The 25,272-nt window shown below is 44.3% G+C and overlaps 2 protein-coding genes across 5 annotated transcripts in view; one reads left to right on the top strand and one right to left on the bottom strand.

The window, feature by feature from the left end:
• Positions 1-21,612, bottom strand: part of P2RX7 (purinergic receptor P2X 7) — a 56,217-nt gene extending 34,605 nt beyond the window's left edge. Inside the window, exons 1-2 of one of the 4 annotated variants that reach the window (XM_043441019.1) lie at positions 21,387-21,612; positions 2,109-2,306 (exon numbers count right to left, since the gene is read on the bottom strand). In XM_043441019.1, coding sequence (XP_043296954.1) covers positions 2,109-2,306; positions 21,387-21,511 — 323 coding nt within the window. In that variant the 5' untranslated portion in view covers positions 21,512-21,612. Of the gene's footprint in view, positions 1-2,108; positions 2,307-13,085; positions 13,232-21,386 lie in introns of all 4 variants that reach the window. The other 3 variants (XM_043441030.1, XM_043441038.1, XM_043441046.1) reach the window with 3 other exon arrangements.
• IFT81 (intraflagellar transport 81) overlaps positions 1-25,272 on the top strand; it is a 209,636-nt gene that overhangs the window by 61,273 nt on the left and 123,091 nt on the right. The window lies entirely within an intron of this gene.

Below are 25,272 nucleotides of genomic sequence, written 5' to 3'. Positions count from 1 at the left end.
AAAAAAAAAAAAAAAAAGATGATGGATAATTATCTACCCAAGAAAAGGAATGAAAAGATGCACATGCTGTACTGTGGATGAACCTCAAAAAACTTTGTGCTAAGTGAAAGAAGACAGACACAAAAGAACATGCAGTGTATGATCCCACTTATATGAAAATCCAGAATAGGTAAATCCACTGAGACAGTAGATTGATGGCTCCCTGGGGCGGGCGGAAGGGGTAAATGGGAAGTAAGTGCATAATGAGGTTGTCGCTGGGTTTTTTAAATTTACTTTTGGCTGTGCTGGGTCTTCACTGTTGTGGGAGTGTTTTGTCTAGTTGTGGTGGGCAGGACAGGGGGCTACTCTCTGGTTGCGGTACACTGGCCTCTCATCACGATGGCTTCTCTTGTTGTGGTGCATGGGCTTAGTTGCCCCACGGTGTGTGGAGTCTTCCCAGACCGAGGATTGAACCCATGTCCCCTGCATTGGCAGGTGGATTCTTAACCATTGGACCCCCCAGGGAAATCCACAAAATGAGGTTTGCAGAGAGCCCAATTTGAGATCCAATGAGCATATATGAGACAGAGCTATCCAGTGTAATTCCATAGACAAATATGATAATGCTTACTCAACAGTGTATTTCAGCCTATCATCACAATGTGCACATGATATGTGCAATGTTCTTTTGTGTTGGAGACTGAAACAGTCTCCCAGAATAACAGTGTCCATTTAACCCTCCACTTGGGAAGCTCAGTCTCTTGTTGTTGGTTAGTCACTCAGTCACGTCCACTCTTGTGATCACATGGTCTGTAGCCCACCAAGCTCCTCTGTGCATGGGACTCCCAGGCAAGAATACTGGAGTGGGTTGTCATTTCCTTCTCTAGGGGATCTTCCTGACCCAGGGATCGAACCTGCATCTCCTGCATTGGCAGGCAGGTTCTTTACCACTGAGACACCTGGGAAGCCCTCAGTTGCTCATATTCATCCCCAAATGTATGATGTCATATAGATCAGCCTTAATGGAATCCAACCTGCTCAGAAATCGGAAAACTTGTCTTTATGTAATCATGGTCCACTGTCTTAAGACTCCACACTCCCAGTGCAAGGGCCTAGGTTTGGTCCCTGGTCAGGGAACTAGAACCCACATGCCACAGCTAAAAGGTCTAAAGATCTTAACGTGACTGAAAGGTCCTAACGCAACAAAAACTGAAGTTCCTATGTGCTGCAACCAAGAACTAATGTAGCCAAATAAAGAAATAAATGTTTTTCAAAAAGAATCAAAATGCTTCAGAGATGCATCAAAGAAAATAAAGAGGAAACAAAAGAGTCTGCATATGGAAGGAACATTTTAACGATTGTTCCAGCAGCTCTCTCCCTATCTCCTTGGTGAGTCAGACAAGCCATGCCACCTCTTTGGGTAATGGACTTAGTCCCTGAATGGGAAGATAACTTGGACAGCAAAGAGATCAAACCAAATAATCCTAATGGAAATCAACCCTGAATATTCACTGGAAGGACTGATGCTGAAGTTGAAGCTCCAGTACTTTGGCCTTCTGATGTGAAGAGCCAACTCGTTGGAAAAGACCTTGATGCTGGAAAGATTGAAGGCAAAAGGAGCAGGGGTTGGCAGAGGATGAGATGGTTAGTTAGCATCACCAACTCAATGGAAGTGAATTTGAGCAAACTCCCAGAGATAGTGAAGGACGGGGAAGCCTGGCGTGCTACAGTCCACGGGGTGGCAAAGTGTCAGACACGACTTAGCGACTGAACAACAACAACAACAGGGGGATAACTCCCTGGCTCCCTAATCCCTATGACTGTTCAGTTCTAAGAAGCTACAATTCTCTGCCTTCTGAAGAGGGCAAAACCACTGGTCCCTGGAGTGAACAGGGGCATGATGGAGCTGGGGGATTCAGCTGGGCCTTATAGGATGGATAGGTGGAGATGGGGGAGAAGAAAGCTGAAGAGCTGGGAAGATGGAAGAGAATAAAAGTGAGAGAAACCTGGGTCCTCACAGACCAGTCTAGCTGAAGAGGAGGGCTGTGGAGGGGCAGCAGGAGGACAGAAGGATGGAGGGTAAGGTCTGCTGGGGGAGTCCCCAGACTGGCACATTGCACCTGACTCACCAGTTGTAGACCACGATGCACACTATAAAGATGTTTTTCAGAAACCCAATCCACGAATTCTCAATGAGAAGGACTTTCACGGACATGTACTGGCATCGCAGTGGGGTTTGGCTGCATGCACCCATGGTGAGAGAGTCCTCAACGTGCCACAGGAAGGAACAGCAAAGCCAGACTTCAGCCGCACAGCGCCTGAGCTCACTGAGCAAAGGTAACACAAGAGTGAAAGGGTGTGACCCGAAAGTGAACCATCCTCCCATCCGGTTAACTGATGCCTACCCCAGGGCCAATAGACTTCTGTGGGCCCCTAAGAGAACTGTGGGTCCTGGGCCCTCTGAGCCTCGTGGAGTAGTCGAGCCTGCAGCCTCTGTATCTTACATTTAAAATCCCAAGAGAAGAATCTGATTGTGTCCAACCCTGGTCCACTCAGTTGTGTGTGTGTGTGTGCGGGGGTGGTCAGAAAGGGGCCGGGGCAGTCAGAGATGTACTGCGAAGAAAGTGGAGTAGAGCCTGCACCCTGAAAGGCAAGTTAAATGCTGGCTTCCTGTGGCAGCTGTAATAAGCCACCAAGAGCTTAGTGACTTAAAATAACTCAAACATTTTTTTTCTCTTAGTTTTGAGGAGTCAGATGCCTAAAATCATTCTTACAGGATTCAGATCAAGGGGACAGCAGGCCTGGTCCCTTCTGGAGTCTCCACTAGAGAGTCTGTTCTCACCTCTTCCAGCTTCTAGACCATCCCTGGGTTCACAACCACAACTCTCTACCCACAACCCCTCTTGTCACGTTTTCTTTGTCAACTTCAATTCTCTTGCCCCTCCCCCTTATAAGGACTCTTGTGATCACTCTGGGGCCACTCAGATCATTAAGAATAAGCTCTCCATCTCAAGACCTTGAATTTAATCACATCTGCAGAGTTCCTTTCGCCACATAAGCTACCATATTCACAGGTTCCAGAGATCAGGACTCGGAGATTTGGCATGGGGTGGGGGGAATTATTCAGCCTCCTACAATATAGGCAGGGCTTCCCTGGTGGTTCAGCGGTAAATAATCCACCTGCCAATGCAGGAGACGTGGGTTCAATTCCTGGGTCAGGAGGATCCCCTGGAGAAGGAAATGGTGACCCACTCCAGTATTCTTGCCTGGGAAATCCCATGGGCAGAGGAGACTGGTGGGCTATAGTCCATGAAGTCACTAAAGAGTCGGACACAACTTAGCTACTAAACAACGATATACCACTCCCATTCTACTCTGCCACACCTTTCCTTGAGCTAGCTAGGGAAGGAGGTTCAGTTTCTTGTTACTCACAGCTTGGCTAAGACATCATCTGTTCTTCCAATTCTCTTTGACTATTGCACTTTTATCCACCATCTAGTTCATTTGGAAAAACCTTCCTTTTCATACTTCTTTAACTATCTCCCTCTTGTTCCAAAAACTCCTACTCCAGATCACAATACTTTCTACACATCCTACTATATGGAGAGAAGAGAGTGAGTCCTAATCTATTAGTTAATGTTTACCAATTAGAGGAAAGATTGGACTAGCCAAAAGTTTCAATTGGGTTTTTTCCAGAACACAATATGGGGAAATCCAAATGAACTTTTGGCCAACCCAATATAATAGATAGGTGTAAAGGCATTGAGCTAAAAAACTCAGTTATACAGATACAGGCCATGGACCACCCAAATTGGCAGAGGCTTATCTTAGAGGCCCAACATTTTAAATTTGTCCAAACCCATATTAGCCAAAATTGTATTATATCCTCTAGTAAACAAAACCCAAAAAACTAGTGTCGTCTTAAGCTTTGGTGAGAGAAGTAGAATGTTCTCCTTGAGGATGGTGATAAGCCAATGACCTGTGCCCTAATTAGGCAACAAGCTGAAGGAGTCTTGTGTTCATGTCTTATGAGCCACACATTTAAAGAGAATCCCTTTGGTGTTTGTAAAAGTATAAACTTCACAGAAAAGCACAAAGAACATGAAAAGGTTCCAACATTCTCCCTCTCAGGTTATCACTCTTGAAAATTTTTGCACATGTTCCTGATGCCTCTTTATGCCCCCACCTAGACAAACATGGCCACACTCTACATGCTATTAAATAACTTGCAATTTTTGCTCAATAATATGTTATTAACTCTTTTCACAATAGTAGCGCAAAATGGATGATAAAGATAGATCTATGATATGTACCCACTTTGAATGGTTACAGGGTATTCTAGTGTTTAGATTGGAACATATGAAATTGCCCGTTTTGTAGACAAAACAATAGAATATTGGCAATTCCATATGGTTCAGCCTAAGAGGTGAATTGTGAAAATTTGCCAGCTATTCTCTTACTGATGGATATTGAACTGGAACTTTTGTTCAGTTTTGTAAACATTTTTGGTAGTCTTGATATAGCTTTTACTATGTGTCAAGCACTCTTCTAAGCATATATTAATAACAAATACTAACTCTTTCCACCCTCACCTGCCCTGTAAAGAAGGAACAGTCTCACCCTCACCTTATAGCTGAGCAAACTGTGACACCAAGAAAGTGAGCCCAAGTTCACATAGTGCTGTAGACTCAATGTTTATGACCCCCCCAAAAAAAATTATTAAGTTGAAACCTAACCCCGATGCAATGGTATGAGGAGGTGGGGCCTTTGGGAAGTGAGTAGGTCACAAAGATGGCGCGCTTATGAAGGAGAGTAGTGCCCTTATAAGAGGCCCCTGAAACAGCTCACCTCTTCTGCCGTATGAGAATACAGCAGAAAGATGGCCATCTGGGAACCAGGAAGTGGGTTTTTACCAGAAACCATATCTGATGTTGCACTGACTGTAGGATTTCCAGCTTCTCGAACCATGAAAAATAAATTTCTGTTGTTTACAAGCCACTCGGTCTTTGGTATTTGTTATAGTGAACTAAGACACATGGTAAGTAGCAGCATTAACTCCCAGCTCATGCTCCTTTGTATGCTATTATAAATGGAAGTACTTTCTTAATTTCTTTTTTAGATTGCTCATTGTTGGTGTGTGGAAACATGACTGATTTTTGTGTGTTGATTTTGTGGCTTGAAACTTTACTGACTGGTTTATAAACTTCAGTGAGTTTTTTGTGAATTCTTTGTGATTCTCCATATATAGGATCTTTTTTTTTTTTAATTTTATTTTGGCTATACCAGGTCTTCGTTCCAGCTCACGGGATCTTTAGTTTCAGCATGCAGACTTCTTAATTGTGACATGCGTGGGGGATCTAGTTCCCTGACCAGGGATTGAACTGGGGCCCCCTGCATTGGAAGCCCAGAGTCTTACCTACTGGACCCCCAGGGAAGTCCTCCATATATAGGACCTTATCATCGACATATATAGTTTACGTCTTTCTTTTCAATTTGGATGCCTTTTGTTTCTTTTTGTTGCCTAATTGCTCTGGCTAGAATGTCGAGTACAGTTTTAAATAACAGGCATTTCAGTGGTAAAAACACACATCTTTGTCTTGTTCCTGATCTTTGGGGGTGGGGGAAATCCTCAGTCTTTTGAGGCTCGGTCTGTTCTCTTCAACACTATACTTCGTTAATTCTCCACTCTCCCCTTTCATATTGCCAGGCACATGTTTACACAAGAATCTTGTCATACCTCAGGTAAATTTTACACCTTAAGATAAGTCTCTGAGTCAAAGGACGTGCACTTTTTTTTTTTTTTTATCTCAGTTCATTTTACCAAACCACAAAAGCTTGAACCATTTCATGTTTCCACCAGCAATGCAAGAGTGCAGGCATCACCTTTTAAGAAAGCCTTGACAAACCAGAGTGCGGTTGTGTGGGCTTGGCTGAAATAGTAAAGGGTCTGGATACTGTCTTAGGGGTACAGAGCCAGAGGGACTTCAGCTATTATTTTGGAGAAGTGGAGAAATGTAATAGCAGGCTGAAGCCATCTGGAAACTGTCAAGTAGAAAGTGGACCACAGGGCAGAACTCTAACCAAAAGGGAAAAATTATAGGGAGATAGATTTTGATTCAGCGTAAGGAAGAAATGTCTAATAATTAGAACAGTCCCAGAACAGAACAAACTTTCCCTGTAGCTGCTAGTTGGTGACAGTGATGACAATGACAACAGTGATGATAATTTTCATTTATCCCATCATCTCCCTTTCTCTTGAGTCTCCTCTCCACCTGCATTTCAGCATCAATTTCCCATCTTAAAAATAAACCCTCCCTTGACCCCACATTCTTCTCTTTCTACTACTTGCCACCTCTCTCCTCCTTTGTATCCGAGTCCTTTGAAAAAGTGAGTCACCACATCCATTTCTGCATCTCCATTCACTCCTCTGCCCACTCCAGACTGGCTCCCACCCTTGGAACTTCTGTAAAGCCTCTCTTGTCAAGTAAACAACAACACCATCACTGAATCCAGTAGCCAGGCCATGGACCTGATCTTCCTGGAATTCTCGGCAGCATTTGATACCAGTTACCATGCCTCCACTTTCCCCCTCACCTTCCCGAATCCACATTCTCCTGACTTTCTTTGGATCTCCATGTTCGCCCTTTCTGAGAATCCTTTGGTGACCTCTGTGCTTTTCCTCACTTAAAGTTAGAATTCCTCAGGGGTCTGTTCTAAGCCCTCTTGTCTTCTCATCTACATCCTCTCTTGCTGGTCAGTTGCAGCGACTGCCATGGCTCTATCTAGTTAACCATTTTTATGCTGGTGATATAGAAATCTACATCTGTAGCTCCAGATTCACACACCAATCTATCAAATAAGTATCTACACGTGTATGTCGCATAGACTTGTACCTTTAGCACCTTCAGTTCTGAATTCATCTTCCATCCTAGATGGGCATTTTCCCCTCCTCACATTTCCTATCCCCAATAAGTTCTACCACTCATTAGTGGCCCAAGCCAGAACATGGCAAACTGCTTAATTTATCCTTTCCCTCATCCCCCTCATCCATTCAGTTGTCAAATCTTATTGTTATGTCTTCCTAGCATTATTCAAAACCATCTACTTCTCTCCTGTACCGCTGTTAACTCCTCATTCCAAACCACCATGAACTCTCACCTGGGTAACCCAATCCTCTCCTAAATGGTCTCCCTCCCTCTGTACTCTCACTTCCTCCATTCTCCACAGTACTTTATGGGGAGCTTGGGCTCTGGGTTCAACATCGGCTCTATCACTTACTACTTACACGAACTTGTGTAAATTACGTAGCCTTTCTTAATTTTTTCTTTAATTTTTAGTTGCAGTGGATCTTCATTGCTGCACAGTGGCTTTCTCTAGTTCAGTTATGGGCTTCTCATTTTGGCGGCTTCTCTTATAGAGGAGCACAGGCTCTAGGCGCATGGGCTTCAGTCGTTGCAGCATGGAGGCTCAGTAGCTGTGGCACACGGGTTTAGTTACTCCTGGCCCAGGAATCGAACCTATGTCCCCCGGAATTGGCAGGTGGATTCTCATCTACTGTACCACCAGGGAAGCCCTACTTAGCCTTTCTGGGTCATTGCTTCTTCTTCTATAATTAGGGGATATTAGAATTATATTGGGCTTCCCTGTTGGCTCAACTGGTAAAGAACCTGCCTACCAATGCAGGAGATGCAAGAGACGTGGGTTTAATCCCACATCAGGAAGCTCCCCTGGAGAAGGAAATGACAACCCACTCCAGTATTCTTTCCTGGAAAATTCCATGGACAGAGGAGCCTGGTGGGCTACAGTCCACAAGGTCGCAAAAAGGCAGACACGACTGAGAATTATATTGGCCAGGGTTTCTAGTTCTAAACAATAGAGTCCACTCGGCCAAGTTTAAGAAGATTGTCTAGAAAAGGCAAATCTATAGAGGCAGGGTATAGGTTAGTGTTTGCCTGTATCCAGTGGGTAGGAATGGGGAGTGACTGCAAATGGGAATGAGGGATCTTATTGGGGTAATGAAATATTCCAAAACTGAATTGTGATGATGGTTGTCCATCTTGCAAATTTATTAAAAAAACATTGAAGTATATGCTTAAAATGGGTGACTTTTATGATATAATAAATTATACCTCTTTTGGATCACAATAAACTCTGGAAAATCCTGAAAGAGATGGGAATACCAGACCACCTGACCTGCCTCTTGAGAAACCTGTATGCAGGTCAGGAAGCAACAGTTAGAACTGGACATGGAACAACAGACTGGTTCCAAACAGGAAAAGGAGTACGTCAAGGCTGTATATTGTCACCCTACTTATTTAACTTATATGCAGAGTACATCATGAGAAACACTGGGCTGGAAAAAGCACAAGCTGGAATCAAGATTGCTGGGAGAAATATCAATAACCTCAGATATGCAGATGACACCACCCTTATGGCAGAAAGTGAAGAACTAAAGAGCCTCTTGATGAAAGTAAAAGATGAGAGTGAAACAGTTGGCTTAAAGCTCAACATTTGGAAAACTAAGATCATGGCATCTGGTCCCATCACTTCATGGCAAATAGATGGGGAAACAGTGGGAACAGTGGCTGACTTTATTTTTCTGGGCTCCAAAATCACTGCAGGTGGTGATTGTAGCCATGAAATTAAAAGACACTTACTCCTTGGAAGGAAAGTTATGACCAACCTAGACAGCATATTAAAAAAACAGTGACATTACTTTGTCAACAAAGATCCATCTAGTCAAGGCTGTGGTTTTTCCAGTAGTCATGTATGGTTGTGAGAGTTGGACTATAAAGAAAGCTGAGTGCAAAAGAATTGATGCTTTTGAAGACTGATGTTGGTGAAGACTCTTAAGAGTCCCTTGGACTACAAGAAGATCCAACCAGTCCATCCTAAAGGAGATTAGTCCTGGGTGTTCCCTGGAAGGACTGATGTTGAAGCTGAAACTCCAATACTTTGGCCACCTGATGCGAAGAACTGACTCATCTGAAAAGACCCTGATGCTGGGAAAAATAGAGGGCAGGAGGAGAAGGGGACAACAGAAGATGAGATAGTTGGATGGCATCACTGACTGAATGGACATGAGTTTGGGTGAACTCCAGGAGTTGGTGATGGACAGGGAGGCCTGGCATGCTGCAGTTCATGGGGTTGCAGAGTCGGACATGACTGAGAGACTGAACTGAACTTAAAGTTGCTTAAAAAATAAAGGAAGAAGATTTTAAAAGGACATTAGGTAGTTCATACAGTCTCTTGGTGGACCAAAAACCAGGCTTGCTGAAACAATGCCCAGCTAGGAACAACACCCAGAGAACAGGGACTATTCCAGAGAAAAGACTCTGCCAGCCACTGCTGAGCCACAGGTAGAAATTCATGCCAATAGGTTTGAGTGCCAGAATCTTAGTCACTGCCATGCCCCAGTGAACTCAATGCCTGGGGCCACATCTCCTATAAGAGGCTGAATAATGACCCCAAAGCTATCATGTCCTAATCCCCAGAATTTATAACTGTTAGCCTGTTTGGGGAAAAGGTCTTTACAGATGTGATTAAGTTAAGGATTTTGAGATGGTGAGATTATCCTGAATTAGGTAGGCCCTACATGCCATCATAGGTATTCTTATAACAGAGAGACAGAGGGACTTCCCTGGTGGTCCAGTGGTTGAGGGTCCACCCGCAAATGCAGGGGACACAGGTTTGATCCCTGATTCAGGAAGATTCCACATGCTGCAGGGCAACTAAGCCTGTGAGCCGCAACTACTGAGACTGTGCTCTAGGGCCCTTGAGCCACAGCTACTGTGAACCCCTCATGTCCTAGAGCCTGTACTCTGCAACAAGAGAAGCCATTGCCTTGAGAAGCCCATGGACTGCAACTAGAGAGTAACCCCCACTCTTTGCAACTAGACAACACCCATGTGCAGCAAAGAAGACCCAGCACAGCCAAAAATCCAAAAATTTTTTAATTAAGAATTAAAAAAAAAAGAAGAGAGAGGAGATTTCATGCACACATACATACACACATACAGGAGAAAGGTTCATGAAGGTGAAGTGGAGAGTCAGGGATGCAAGCCTTGAAGACTGGTGTGATGTGACTACAAGCCAAGGAACACAGGCCACCCCCAGAAACTGGAAGAAGCAGAAATGTCTTCTCTTCTAGAGCCTCTGGAGGGAGCATGGCCCTGCTGACCTCTCAGCTTTAACCTAGTGATACTGATTTTAGGTATCTCCATAACTTGGAGAAAATAAATTGTTGTTTTATGTTACCAAGTTTGTGGTTGGATTGTTCCAGCAGTGACGGAAGTTAACAGCTGAGAACAAGGGAAGGCAGGAGAACAAGTGGAGGCCCACCTACTGTTTATTTAAACATTTGAAAGTCATAACAGACTTTCTGGGGATTCCCTTGTGTGCTTTTTATTTTTGCTTTTTCCTTGCTGCTTTTAATATTTTTTCTTTGTATTTAATTTTTGATAGTTTGATTGACATGTGTCTTGGCCTATTTCTTCTTGGGTTCATCCCTTATGGGACTCTCTGTGCTTCCTGGACTTGATTGACTATTTCCTCTCCCATGTTAGGGAAGTTTTTGACTATATACTCTTCAAATATTTTCTCAAATCCTTTCTCTTTCTCTTCTTCTTCTGGGACCCCTATAATTTGAATGTGGTGCGTTGAATGTTCACCCAGAGGTCTCTGAGACTATCATCAATTCTTTTTTTCTTTTTTCATTATTCTGTTTTGTGGCAGTTACTTCTACCATTCTATCTTCCAGCTCACTTATCTATTCTGTTTCCTTTATTTTGCAATCAATCCCTTCTAGGGTATTTTAAAAGATACTCATTTGCTTTTGACTGCACTGGGTCTTATTGCTGCTTGGGGGCCTTCTCTAGTTGTGGTAACCTAGTTGCTAGTTACACTCTGTAGTTGCCATGTGCAGGCTTCTCATTGCAGTGGCTTCTCTTGTTGCTCTAGGGCTCTAGGGTGCGCTGGATTCTGTAGTTGTGGTGCGTGGACTCAGTAGTTGTGGCACCCAGCCTCTAGAGTGCAGCAGGCATCAGTACTTGTGGCCCACAGGTTTAGATGCCCTGTGGCATGTGAGATCTTCCTGGACGAGGGATTGAACCCATGTCTCCTGCACTGGCAGGCAGATTCTTAACCACTGGACCACCAGGGAAGTCCCCGAGCCTTTAAAAGTAGGGAATTTCCTTTGGCTGGTCCCAGAAGACAGGTCAGAGATTTGAGGCATGAAAACATTGTGCCATCACTGGCTTGAAGATAGAGGGGAGCCACACGATAAAAAAAGCAAGTGGTCTCTAGGATCTGAGAGTGGCCCCTGGCTAGCAGAGCTCTGAGTCCCATGATGGCATGGAATTGAATTCTACCAACAGGGAGAATGAACTTGGAAGTGAATTTTCCCCCAAGTCCCAAAGTGAGAACTCAGCACAGCATAACACTTTGATTTCAACCTTGTGAGAGCCTGAGCAGAGAACCCAGCCAAGCCAGGTCCAAACTACTGACCTACAGAACTGTGAGCTAATAAGTGGCAGTATTTTAGGTGAGTTTGTAGTGATTTGTTATGTAGCAATAGAAAACTAATACAGTCCCACAGGCTCCTTACTCCATAGGGAAGCTCACAGCTAGCGGAGGGCCAGGGTGGGATCTCTATTAAACATGGGGTCCAGGAAGTGGCCCCTATGGTGTCAGTCAAGGCTGGTATCAGCCCCATACATTCCTTCAGATGAATTCTGCTCATGCTCACCACCCATGTTATTTCCTGTGTATCAAAGCTTTGTTGCATGTTGCATATGTTTGAAAAGCTTGGGTCTCATGCCTGTGTCCTAGCTGCAAGGGAGGCTGGGAAATTAAGTTGTGACATACAGTCAAGAGGTGGAACCCATTACCTGGGAATTTCCCAGTAGTTATGCTATTCAAATCATGGTTGCACACTATGAGGACCAATTCTGTAGGGTTATTTACAAGGATCAAACAGGCTAATACATGTCATAAGCTAAGAACAGAATCTGGCTCATGCTAAGCACTCAGTAGTTCTCAATAGGTATTGCCATTTTGAAAGTAGAATGCTTTCTCTAAAATGAAATTATGAACCCTCAGTATGAACTATGAATCTATAAAACCCTTGATGTTTCCTTTATGGTTGGAATTTTTCATAATAAAATGTTGAGAGTGGGGTAGGAAAGACTCTTCTTCCTTTCTCAGTGTTCTTAGGATGAAGTTCAAGCCTGTACCCAGTTGGATTCCTGCTGGCTTCTCTAGTTCCACTTCTCTGGCATTTTTCACACCAGTCAGTTGACATGTGTAGTACTGTGAATAATCTATGTAATCTGGTCCTTGCTCTTCCCAGCATGGTGCTCAAAACCCAAGGGGGCTGGGAGATTTCTACTCTGGTGGGAAGTGGGGCTTGAGTGTGGTGGCCAAAAGCCTGTCAGTACATGACAGCTGGTCTACAGAGAAGCCTCTGCCATTCTGCACTGAAATGAAAAAACCAGGACAAGCTCTTCATAAAGTGAAGATCATTCACTTAAAAAGACCATCTTTTTTTTTTTTCTAAAGACTCTGTGCTTCTAGCTTTTTTAATGTTTTGGTTTAGACCTTAGTGAAGGGAAGCTAAAATATGGTAGTAGTTGAGGTGTTTTAATAGTTTGACATAGTTAACAATGCTGCGTTAGTTGGCAACCTAGCCTCTTCTTGGTCTTTTATGTTGATAAAAGGCATCATCATCCACCAAGAAACCTAGAGTCATCTTCGCCTTCTAGAAAATCTGTCAGTTCCACCTCTAAAACATAGCCCATTTGCTCACTTCTCTCCAGCTGCACTGCCCCATTCTAGTCCAAGTCACCACCTTCTCTCCTCTGGGTGGCTCCAACAGCCTTCTTTCTGGTCCCATCCCTGCCCCTTTTGCCCCCCAATAATCTATAGTCTGCACAGTGGCCTGACAGTGCTTTTAAAAGCGTGAATCAAATGGTTTCACTCCCTTGTGTAAAACTTTTTCGTGGCTTCCCATGGCATTGAGAAACAAATCCCAACCCTGGCCCCTGCCTACCTCTGTCCTCAGCTCCTGCTCCTTCCTTCTCACTCACCAGGTTCTGGAACACACTGACCTTTTGACTGTTCCTCTTTTTGGCTTCCATTCATTTGTGTTTGCTGGTCTCTTGGCCTCATATATAAGGTGGCTCAATTCTTCTCCTGGAGGGGGTCTCCTCCTGAAGTGGGTCTTCTCTGGGCCTTCCTGTCTCTGTTGCATCACCTAGGGGCCCAGGGTGGGTTGAGAACATGGCAGATATCTTCATGTTTCTGTTGCCCTCAAGTGGCAGGGGCCATGCCTGAGTTGGATTTGCCCCTCTCTGGCCTCTGGTGACTCTTTCTGCCTGTGCGGTGGACTCACTTCCATTCAACAGGAGGAATCCCAGCCACACAAGTGTGTGGTCACCCTCCGGAAATGGGCAGCCACCCAGGAGCTACATTTAATGACTGCAAACTAGCACAACAGCACCATCTCCATGGTGACAGACAGCCTGAGGCTGTGCAGGACAATGTTGCCTTTGCTATTGGCCTGGGCAGAGGCTAACTTGAGGGAGAAGCAGTTGTGAGTGGAGTTTGTTCTCCCGTTTCTCTCTCAACCTTCCCTGCTCTTCTGCATTTATTGGAAAAGCTTTTAAGAGGACTAGTCTCCAGCGAAGAGGGAAATCTTCCCAAGAAAACACCAATATCTTTTACTTCTCAGCTTTAAATCTTCCTATGGCTTCTCAACTCATTCAGAATAAAATCCAAAGAACTCAGAGTGGCCTTCAAGGACCTGAATGATCTGTCCTCCCATCTCCACCCAGGTTACCTCTCCTTCAATACGTTGTTCACTCTGCTTCTATCGCTCTGACCTCCTTGCTTTTCTGTGAATACCCGATCAAGTCCTCACCTCAGGGCCTTTGCACTTCCTATTCCCTCCATCAGAAACACTCTTCTTCCAGATATTTCATGACTTGTTCCCTTTCTTTGGGCAGATCTCAGCCCATATGCCTCTATCACACATATGCCCATTCCCTGTCCTCTTCCCCAACTTATTGTTCTTCATAGCACTTATCACCATCAGACATTTTATTATGTTTCTGCATTTTCCTATCATGTCTCTTTCCTCCATTAGAATATAATGCAATGAGTTGCCAGAACTTTGTTTCACTGACTTGTTATTAATATAATCTCTAGTGCCATTAAACAATAGTGTCTGACTCATAGTAGATACTCTAAAATTTGGGGAATGGGGACTTTTCTGGTGGTCCAGTGGCTAGGACTCTGTGCTCCAAATGCAGGGGGCCCAGGTTCAATCCCTGCTTGGGGAATTAGATCCCACATGCCGCAACTGAGAGTTTGCATGCCACAAGTAAAGATCCCGCATGCCACAACTAAGACCTGATGCAGCCACATAAATAAATATACAAAATAAAATAATAACATTGGGGGAATGAATAAACAATGGAGAAAGACAAAGTGATGGAATGCTCATCCCAGCCTCCATCCTCATCCCTCACTTGCCCTGGTCAACTCAGAAAGACAAAGAAGAGCCTGGTGAAAACGAAGATTGATTGGCTAAATGTTGAGGAGACCCAGTGCCTGGGCTTTCAAAGTCTGACAGATAACTACTTCAGCAGTATGGTTTGTGGGTTAAGAACATTTGTTTTGGACTGAAATGTGGCTCAGACAGTAAAGCATCTGCCTACAGTGCGGGAGACCTGGGTTCAATCCCTGGATTGGGACAATCTCCTGGAGAAGGAAATGGCAACCCACCCCAGTATTCTTGACTGGAAAACCCCATGAACAGAGGAGCCTGGTAGGCTACAGTCCATGGGGTCGCAAAGAGTCGGACACGACTAAGTGACTTCACTCACTCACTTTCTAACTGGATGACTTTTTATAATGTAACTCCATCTTTCATAGTTTTCATTTCCTTATCTGTGAAATAATGAAGAGAATACTTAAGTCCCAGCACATCAAATGAGATGATATAAATAAAGCTAACAGTAGAAAGAAGTTATCTTTATTGTCATTCAGGTGTTTGAATCTCAGTTTTCCTGGAGTGTAGTCATCATTATCCCATTCTTCCCATCTCATTGAGGCCAGAAGATGAAACAGAGTATGTCTTGGAAAACTAGGAGCTGATTCTCAGAGGCACTTTCTGTTGAGAATACCAGTCTCCCAACCTTGACAGTAATTTGGGGCAGAGTCTCCACAGCCCAGGTGCGGGGTTGAGACAAGCCAGGGATAGACCTGTAGCCTTCAGAAGTCCCTGGAATTCCTGGCTTTTGGAAGGACCTGTAGTGGCTATTTGGTTTTTGTCTGTCTCTTCCTTCCACCCACTTTTCCTACTTCCTCTGGCAGCAGAATCCTTCTTTTCTAAGAGCCACAGGACATGGTTCAGCTCTGTGCCCTCTCCCTAATTCCTGCCACAGGAGCCAGCACTCACCAATCAGGTGACACCGTGCACCTGGCCACAGGATTGATTGTTCAGTGTCAGGAGGCTTCCTGTGTGCTGTTTTGGATCTGTCAGGAAACCTATGGCCCTTATTAATTCATGAATATTCAGGAATTAAGAGGAGAGGCATGCCTTTCCTCCTTTCCAGAGGGCTGAGGAATCCAGGCATTTCCTTTGTTAGTTTCTGATTATGGTGATAAGTAAATCACTGCAGATGGTGACTGTGGCCATGAAATTAAAAGACGCTTACTCCTTGGAAGGAAAGTTATGACCAACCTAGATAGCATATTAAAAAGCAGAGACATTACTTTGCCAACAAAGGTCTGTCTGGTCAAGGTTATGGTTTTTCCAGTGGTCATGTATGGATGTGAGAGTTGGACTGTGAAAAAAGCTGAGCGCCAAAAATTGATGCTTTTGAACTGTGGTGTTGGAGAAGACTCTTGAGAGTCCCTTGGACTGCAGGGAGATCCAACCAGTCCATCCTGAAGGAGCTCAGTCCTGGGTGTTTATTAGAAGGACTGATGTTGAAGCTGAAACTCCAATACTTGGGCCACCTCATACAAAGAGTTGACTCATTGGAAAAGACCCTGATGATGGGAGGGATTGGGGGGACGACAGAGGATGAGATGGCTGGATGGCATCACCGACTCGATGGGCATGAGTCTGAGTAAACTCCGGGAGTTTGTGATGCACAGGGAGGCCTGGTGTGCTGCGATTCATGGGGTCGCAAAGAGTCGGACACGACTGAGTGACTGAACTGAACTGAACTGAACCCTCTTCTCTCTTTAATAGGGATCGCCTTGTGTTTTGTAAGTCTGGAATTTTAATCTTTATCTTTGCTGAGAATAACTACTTTGTAAGACAGTATATATGCCCACGCCATGTTGATTAGAACACCTTTGCTCCATCAGAGCTTTGGTCCCAGTGTCTTTCTTTCTTTCTTTCCCTTCCTCTCTCTCTTTATCTCTCTATTTCTGGCTGATTCCCTGGAACTCGAAAGCTGGGAACCTGCGTAACCCAGGGAATATTAGCCTCTTTCCTTCTTTCACTCTCTCATCGTTGACTCTGGACCACCAGGTTCCAGTCCAATAAAGGACCAACAGTTCAGGGATGGATATTTAACTCAAGCTTGAAATGGCAACCCACTCCAGTATTCTTGCCTGGAGAATCCCATGGATAGAGGAGCCTGGCAGGCTACAGCCCATGGGGTCCCAAAGAGTCGGACACGACTGAGCGACTTCAACCAGTCAGGGCTTCCCTGGTGGCGCAAGTGGTAAAGAACCCATCTGCCAATGCAGGAGACATAAGAGATGCTGGTTGGATCCCTGGGTCGGGAAGATCCCCCGGAGTAGAAAATGGTAACCCACTCCAGTATTCTTGCCTGGAAAATTCCATGGACAGAGAAGCCTGGCGGGCTACAGTTCATAGGGTCGCAAAGAGCCGGACATGACTGAGCAACTCAGCATGGCACGGCACAACCAATCAGAGTCTTTTCTGTAAATTTTCTGTCAGAGCTATCAGAAAAGACTTGTTTGTTCCTCTGGGGTTGCTGAAAGGGGAGGATGTGGGGATATGAATGTGACATCTAGCTACATAGAGAGCCTATTCAAGAAATAGAGCCAAGACGTGGGGAGAGAAATATAAATGGGGAAAAAAAAATTGTGTGGAGAGAGACCCAGCCCCCACAGTTTCACAAAGCTTGAACTTTTCTAACCATCCATGTCTGAGGACAGCTCCGTCTCTTCCACTGACCAGTTACGTGAGAATAAATCCCCCTATGTGGCTTGGCGGCTAACATGACTTAGGTTTCTGTCAGGTAGTAGCCAAACAATTCTGCCTAACACAGACCTATTCAGTATCCTCTTCACGCACTCCCGGAGCCCTAGAATCTGGAACTGCTCCATCTTGCCTGTAGCCACAGCCGTTGCCTTTGATTCTAAATCTGAACCCAGTTGTGAGGGACTGTGAGATGCTGATCAGCCTCTTGTCTTATTTCCTCTATTGCCTGCCTTGTGCCTCCCTGTCTTCTTTCATTATCCTGACTCTTTGCCTTTTCAGCCAGAGTGTAGACAGCCTCTGAACCCAGGACCCCATGACCAGAATCCTCCCCCTGTTGCTATATATATCCTGAGTATTACCTAAAGCTGTCTGGATTTCCGCATCTGGTCCACATTAGTCCTATTTGATGTCAACTACCTCCCCCCAATCCCTGTGCATCGTGGGTCTACCCATTTCACAGATGGCCTAGCTGCAGTTATATCAACTTGAGGCCTCACAGTACATTGTAAGGCAGCATTTTCCAAGCTGTGTTCTATGGCAGGGGTCCCCAAACCCTGGGCCACTGACCCATACTTGCCGTGGCCTGTTGGGAAACGGGCCGCAGAAGGTAGTTTCATCTGCTGTTCTCCATTTGCTCACATTACCACCTGAAACACAGCCCCCCACCGCGCACACCCACCCCCTATCTGTGGAAAAATTGTCTTTCACAAAGCGAGTTCCTGTGCCAAAAAAAGTTGGAGACCAGTGTTCTATGGGACTTCATTCAGTGAGATGTAAATAAATATACGGTTAACATAGAGGGGGGAGAAAGCAAAGCTGGAAGTACTTTTTCTTCAGTTTTATATTTTAAAAATATAAACAGTGGAGAAGCATTTTATGTGGGGGTTATCTTGTAAAGTCAGCACTTAAGGTAAAAATTGTGCCTTGTTAAAGTTGTCTATGGTAAATCCTTGAATTGTCCACCGCTACTGCTGCTGCTGCTGAGTCACTTCAGTCGTGTCCAACTCTCTGTGACCCTATGGACTACAGCCCACCAGGCTCCTCTGTCCATGGGATTCTCTAGGCAAGGGTATTGGAGTGGGTTGCCGTGCCCTCCTCCAGGGGATCTTCCCAACCCAGGGGTCAAACCTGGGTCTCCTGCATTTCAGGCAGATTCTTTACTGCTGAGCCACCAGGTAAGACCCTAAATTGTCCACAAAGCATAGCAAACAGATCTTCCACCTCCCCATGAGTTCATCAGAGCCAGTTTTCCCTTCAGCTCTGGAACAAACTGCTGTTTTTCCAGTTTTGCTCTAGGTGAAGGTGAAGGAGTTGGCTTATTTTAGGGGATGTTTTGGGTGGAAAACATTTACAGGTAGGGTGGCAAGATGCTCACTCTTATGAGAAGCATGCGGGAACAGACTGAGGGAACCCCATCACGAGCTTAGTCCCAGGCACCCAGTTGTTGAATCATTGCACTGTTTAAATTGTGCTATCTCCACAGATGTATAGAACAGTCTTTTGGACTCTGTGGGAGAAGGTGAGGGTGGGATAGCACTGAAACATGTATATTATCATGTGTGAAACAGATCGCCAGTCCGGGTTCAATGCATGAGACAGGGTGCTCAGGGCTGGTGCACTGGGATGACCCAGAGGGATGGGATGGGGAGGGAGGGTCAGGATGGGGAACACATGTACATCCATGGCTGATTCATGTGAATGTATGGCAAAACCACCACAATATTGTAAAGCAATTAGCCTCCAATTAAAATAAATAAATTTTAAAAAATAAAAAATAAATAAATTGTGCTCTGTCTCCATGCTTCTGTGGATCATGTACAGCTGAACTTGAGGGAATTAAATGCTCTTAAGATAAAATTACACCATATGAAAGAAAAATATTTATTATTGTAAGGTGTTCTCATAATAATCTGTTCTTATATATACAATAATCTGCTTTTAAGACATTGCGTGCTAGACCCAAGAATACCGGGAACCCACATCACAGTGTGGAATTGTGACATGTGATCTATGTATCGACTCATAAGGGAGCATTTGCTAACTATGTTCTTTATTATCTGTTCAGTGATATCTGGTCCAAGTAATATGTTTTATTTTAGAATTTTAACATACATGCTTATTATTTATTGAATAGTAAACATATGACTCAAATAATGATCATCCTAGTAATATTATTAAGAAGAAGAACTAACACTTGGTAAGGCCTGGCCATATGTTGAGTATTTTTCACAGCTGTTTTACATTTTATTAATTATTTTAACTCTCACAACCATTATCCCCATTTTACAGATGAGGAATCAAGGCTCAAAAAAGTGAAGGATTTTTGAATCCACATCTCCAGATCTCAAATCCAAGCTTGGGCATGGTTACTTTAAAAGTCAAAGGAGAGAGTGTTTATGAAAGTACCTATTATATTCAAAAAGATTATTTTTAAAAAAGAGCTATCATTTGTGAAGCTCTTACCCTACACTAGGCATCGATAAGGGCTTGTCAGGCCTTTTCTTGTGTAATTATCGCAACAGTGCTATGAACAGATGCAGAACCTGAGGTTCTGAGAGGTTAAGTGACTTAGTCAAGGAAACTTAGCCAGGCTTATGAAATAAGTTGCTTTAACCTTTAACTGGTAAACTACACTGTCTCCTAATAGATTCAAGTTATCATCATCACCGCCATCATCACAGAGAGCAGGGGGGCTTTAGCCATTAGGGAATTATGAATCAAAAATCACAATGAAGACTTCACTGGTGGTGCAGTGGATAAGATTCTGCCTGCCAATGCAGGGGACATGGTTCAATCACTAGTCTGGGAATATTCCACATGCCGCAGAGCAACTAAGCCAATGGGCCACAACTACTGAGCCCACGAGCCACAATTGCTGAAGCCCATGAGCTTGTGCTCTGCAACAATAGAAGCCAATGCAGTAAGAAAGCCTGCACGCAGCAATGGAGACCCACACAACCAAAAATAAAATAAATTATTTTTAAAAATCACAATGAGTTAATCACTCACTAGGATGCCTATACTTCAAAAGACAGACAATAGCAAGTAATGATGAGGATGTGGGGAAAAGGGAACATACGTTGTTGGTGGGGAAAAGAAATGGTGCAGCCACTGTGAAAAACAACTGGGTAGTTTCTCAAAAGGTTAAAAATAAAGTTTACCGAAGGATCCACCAATTCCATTTATAGGTACATACCCAAGAAAACTGAAGACATGTTCATACACACACAAAAAACATTCATAGCAGCATCATTCATCATAGCCTAAAACTGGAAACAACCCAGATTTCCACCCCACAGTGGTATATCCATATAATGAAGTATTACTCAGCCAAAAAAAGGAATGCAGTAGAGATACATGTTCCAGCATGGATGAACCTTGAAAACACAATGCTAAGTAGAAGCAGCCAGACACAGAGGATCACAGATTGCATGATTCCATTTATATGAAATATCCAGAATAGACAGATCCATAGAGACTGAAAATACAATAGTGGATGCCTAGAGCTGCAGGGAAATAGGTAGATGAAAGTGATGGTTAAGGGATGTAGGAGTGGTTTTTTTGAAGTGATGAAAACATTCTGAAATTGATTATGGTGATGGTTGCACAACTCTGACTATACTAAGAACTACTGAATTGTACACTTTAAATGAGTGACTTGTTTGGTATGTGAATTATACCTCAATAAGATGTTTAAAAAAAAAATCAAAGAAGGTCTTCTTGACACCTGGGAGGGCCTAAAGTGAATTTACAGGTCTGATCCTATTCCTCCCTGAAGTGGTGATGACTCACATAGATGACAGCCTTATACCAGGCGCACCCTGAATCCTTGATTCCTCTGCTGGAATCCAGGGTGTTGCCCTGCATTTTCCCACCTTCCCCAGGCATGCCCTGGCCCAGCTTGCCCCAGCAGGCCTGGTTTAGAACCCAAAGTGTCACACTCCCCTCCTGTGGCTTCTTCCTGCAGCCGACTGGCACTGCTTCCTCCTGCCTGCTGCTTCCTCCCTCAACTCCCACTCCTCCCCAGCTGGCTGTCAGCCTCACATCTCAGATTTTAAAACCTCAAGGAATTCAGGATGTGCCCCAGAAGCTGAACCTTGAGGTTTCCTGTGCTGCCAGCCACTGCAGAGACTTAGGGTCATCCCCACATCCCACTTACCCAATGTAAGAAAAGAGCACCACGTGGAAGAACCATTTAATGGTGCCATAAGTCTTGCTTTGGATCCGGATGATTTTGTCTGTCTCATACTGGAAAACATCATTCCAGCTGCAGCAGCCTGTCATGGTGAGAGGCTCGCTGTCCACTCAGGGCTAGACCAGGGCTCAACCCTCCCAGACCGGCCACAGCAGACCCGCCAGGACGAGGAGAGTGAAATGTCTGGATTCTTAGCAGAAGGCTTTAAGTTTGAGTTCCTCCCAATGACGGCAGAGAGGGGGCGGGTCTTGGCAATTGCCCCAGAAGTGTCAGGGAATAAACAAGTGAAGCCAAGTGCTACGGATGCCCACGCCCCAGCCGGCCTCCCCCAGATGCCTGCACAAAGATGGTGTTCAAAGGAAGGGCATTTTAAGAATTCTGCCTTATCCCCTTTTTCCTTTCACTATTTTTTGGCTCATTTCAGCTGGGGTAAAGGGGCAACCCTTTAAATGTCAGGAGACCCACTGTGCTTTAGTAAAGAGCCCAGATCTTTCCATTGCCTCAAGGCCCACCCAGAGACAGATCGGTTCATTTCTAGAACCCTTTATTCAGCCTCAGATGTATGTGAACACTGGATGAATGAAGGTCTCCCCACTCCTCCCTCCCTCACGTCTTCACAACACTCTGTTCTGTTTTGCTGGGGGCTGGGTTTGGGAGAGGACTTTATTTCTGTGGGGACTATTTCCTGCCAACCCTCTAGATACACTTTCCACCCTGCTTTAATAAGCCCTGGGAGGTCAACCTATGACCTACCCAGTCAGCCTAAAAGAAACAAACCTGCCATTCAACAAAATTAGATTTATTAATCCATTTGATGAAGGCATGTACATCATCAATCAAAGGGATGGAGTTCTCATCAGATTCTGGGAAAGGTGGAGTTTAGATCAAATTTAAATGAAAGCAAGTTTCCCAGGTGGCTCAGTAGTAAAGAATCTACCTGCCAATGCAGGAGCCACAGGGTTTGATCCCTGGATTTGGTAAGATCCCCTGGAGAAGGACATGGCAACCCACTCCAGCATTCTTGCCTGGAAAACCCCATGGAGAGGGGAGCCTGGCAGGCTACAGCCCGTGGGGTTGCAAAGAGTTAGACATGACTGAGCAACTGAGCATGAGCGTGCACAAGTTTTCACAGGCTCAGAGCAAAGCAGGTTTGCATGAAACGGCCAACTTCAGATCTGGATTGCAAAATGGACCCAGGGCCCTGTTTCCTTGGAAGCAATAAAGCTAAGACAGTTGTCGACTGTTGTTTCCAGAAACCCTTTATCGGAAGTTCTGCACCTGAGCTGCAAATCGAGACTGCCTTTCTGTGTCAAGATGACTTAGGTTCCCCAGGCAAAAGGGGAACTTTCATTCTTTTTTATTTTTTTTTTAATATTTATTTATTTGGCTGTGTTGGGTCTCAGTTGCAGCACACAGGATCTTTGTTGCATCACGGAGGATCTTTCATTGCGATGCATGGACTCTCTAACTGTGATGCATGGGCTCTAGAGCACTCAGATTCACTCGCTGCAGCACACAGGCTTAGTTGCCCCGAGGCATGTGGGATCTTCGTTCCCCAGCCAGGGATCCAACCCACGTCCCCTGCATTGCAAGGCGGATTCTAAACCTCTGGACCACCAGTGAAATCCCAGGAACATTTCATTCTTACTGATGTAATTTCAAATAGCAAAGTTTCTGATAGTCTGTGATTTTAGAGGATGACGTTTCTCAGTGAGTAACAAAGCAGCAGCCACTCACTCAAAGATGGGGAGTATTATTACCTTGTGTGTGCTAAGTCACTTCAATAGACTGTAGCCCTCCAGGCTCCTCTGTCCATAGAATTCTCCAGGCAAGAATACTGGAGTGGGTTGCCATTTCCTTCTCCATTATCATCTTGTAGCTATACAGAAATGCTGTTTCTTGTTTCCTTTGCAGTGGAATTTATCCATTTCTGCTCTTCCTGCCTGCTAAGTAGCCAGGCAGATTCTTACTTTTCCAATCTGAGTTGATTTTTACTTTCTCACCTGCTGTGTCAGGGACTCCCTTACCTCCCAGCTCCCAGTTCAGGAGGCAGGAGAACAGGAGGACAGTGAGTTTAGATATGTGTTTTCTTGACTTCTCTCCACCCAACTGCACATGGTAGGACTTCTGGGCACCACTCCCTCCTTCTCCCTTCAGGCTCAGATTTGGTTGCCAGCCCCAGGGGGCTCACCATCTCTTAATGGTTTTTCTGAACTCTGCCCACACCTCTGTAAATGGTCCCATCATTAGTTATCTTGCTGGAGTACACCATTGCTTTCCTGCCAGGACTCTGAATAATGCAGTTATCTTCATCTGTGTGAAGAGGAGATCCACAGTAAAGCTTGACAGTTGGAGCACAGGTGCTGAGGGATGAGGGACTAATTGTCTAGCTTCTTTTTAAAATTAATAATTTTTTTTTTATTTGGCTGTTCTCGGTCTTGGGCTTCCCTGATAACTCAGTTGGTAAAGAATCCGCCTGAAATGCAGGAGACCCCAGTTCAATCCCTGCGTTGGGAAGATCCCCTAGAGAAGGGAAAGACTACCCACTCCAGTATTCAGGCATGGAGAATTCCATGGACTGTATAGTCCATGGGGTCGCAAAGAGTCGGACACGACTGAGCAACTTTCATTTTCCCTTTCTTCAGTCTTAGTTATGGCATGTGGTATCTAATTCCCTGACCAGGGATCAAATCCAGGCCCCCTGCATTGGAAGTGTGGAGTCTTAGCCCCTGGAACCTTGGACAGTGCTCTTTGTGCTATTCTTTCATTCATTTCCAAGAGTACCCGTCGCTAGTGATATAGTAGTGAATAGGCAGATAACCCAAATTTCCATCAACAGATGAAAGATTTTTTTAAAATATGATCTATACAATGGAGGATTATTGAGCCATAAAAAGGAATTAAGCACTGATACATGCTACAACATGGATGAATCTTATAAATATTATGCTAAGTGAGAGAAGCCAGACACAGGTTACATATTGTATGATTCTAAGACATGTTCAGAATAGGCAAATCACTTCAGTATTGCCCTCATCCACCACCTGAAGGCAGCTATTTTTTTTCTAAAGTTTTTGCTGAACTGTTATGCTGACCCCTTGTGCTCTTCCCTCTGCTTCCTCAGACCTCTGTCCACTATTTCCCCATCACCAGCACTTCATGGATACTGTTTTTTATTTTATTTTATTATTTTTTTATAAAGGCATTTAATTTATTTTTCAAAAAATATTTTTGCCAGAAGGTTTGAGTAATTTTACATGATCACAATCTTTAAATAAATTTTTCCTGACCAAAAAGTACCATTTAAGTGGACAGCTTGTCTAGATCTGCTTTTGTTAACACCCAAATACAATTAGCACGTCTGATGGTATTCCCTTGGTCTTCTTAAATTATCTACAGGCCAGGAGGCAGAGCCTAGCACATAACAAAGTATGTGCTTTATAACTGCTGATTAGTTCAGTTTCATAGCAATTAAGCAGAGCAGGTAGTCAGTATATCTAATTCACACTATTAACACACTGGTTCTTGCCTGAAGGGTCTGATCCATGCAGACCTCCCAGTTATTTCTTCTAACCCAGGAAGTAGTAAACCACAACTGCAGAGAAAGGGGGCAGCTCTACTTAGGCTAGTGCTGGCGATGTCTCAGGTCTGTTCCTTTCTTTCAACTATGAATTCAAGGTGACCAGTATTAATTATATTCAATGATACGTAGAAAATAAAAAGCAAAGCCAAAAAAAAAAAGATTTGGGGACTGCTGGCAGCAAGCAGCTCCTGCTTCTCCCTTTCTTAAGAGAAGACTGGTTCCCTATGATTGAGAGAACTAAAAGTGAAAGTGAAGTCGCTCAGTCGT

The sequence above is a fragment of the Cervus canadensis genome, chromosome 1, assembly GCF_019320065.1.
Source record: "Cervus canadensis isolate Bull #8, Minnesota chromosome 1, ASM1932006v1, whole genome shotgun sequence".
In the NCBI taxonomy this organism is placed as follows: domain Eukaryota; kingdom Metazoa; phylum Chordata; class Mammalia; order Artiodactyla; family Cervidae; genus Cervus; species Cervus canadensis.
This window is presented reverse-complemented; position numbering and strand designations above follow the sequence as displayed.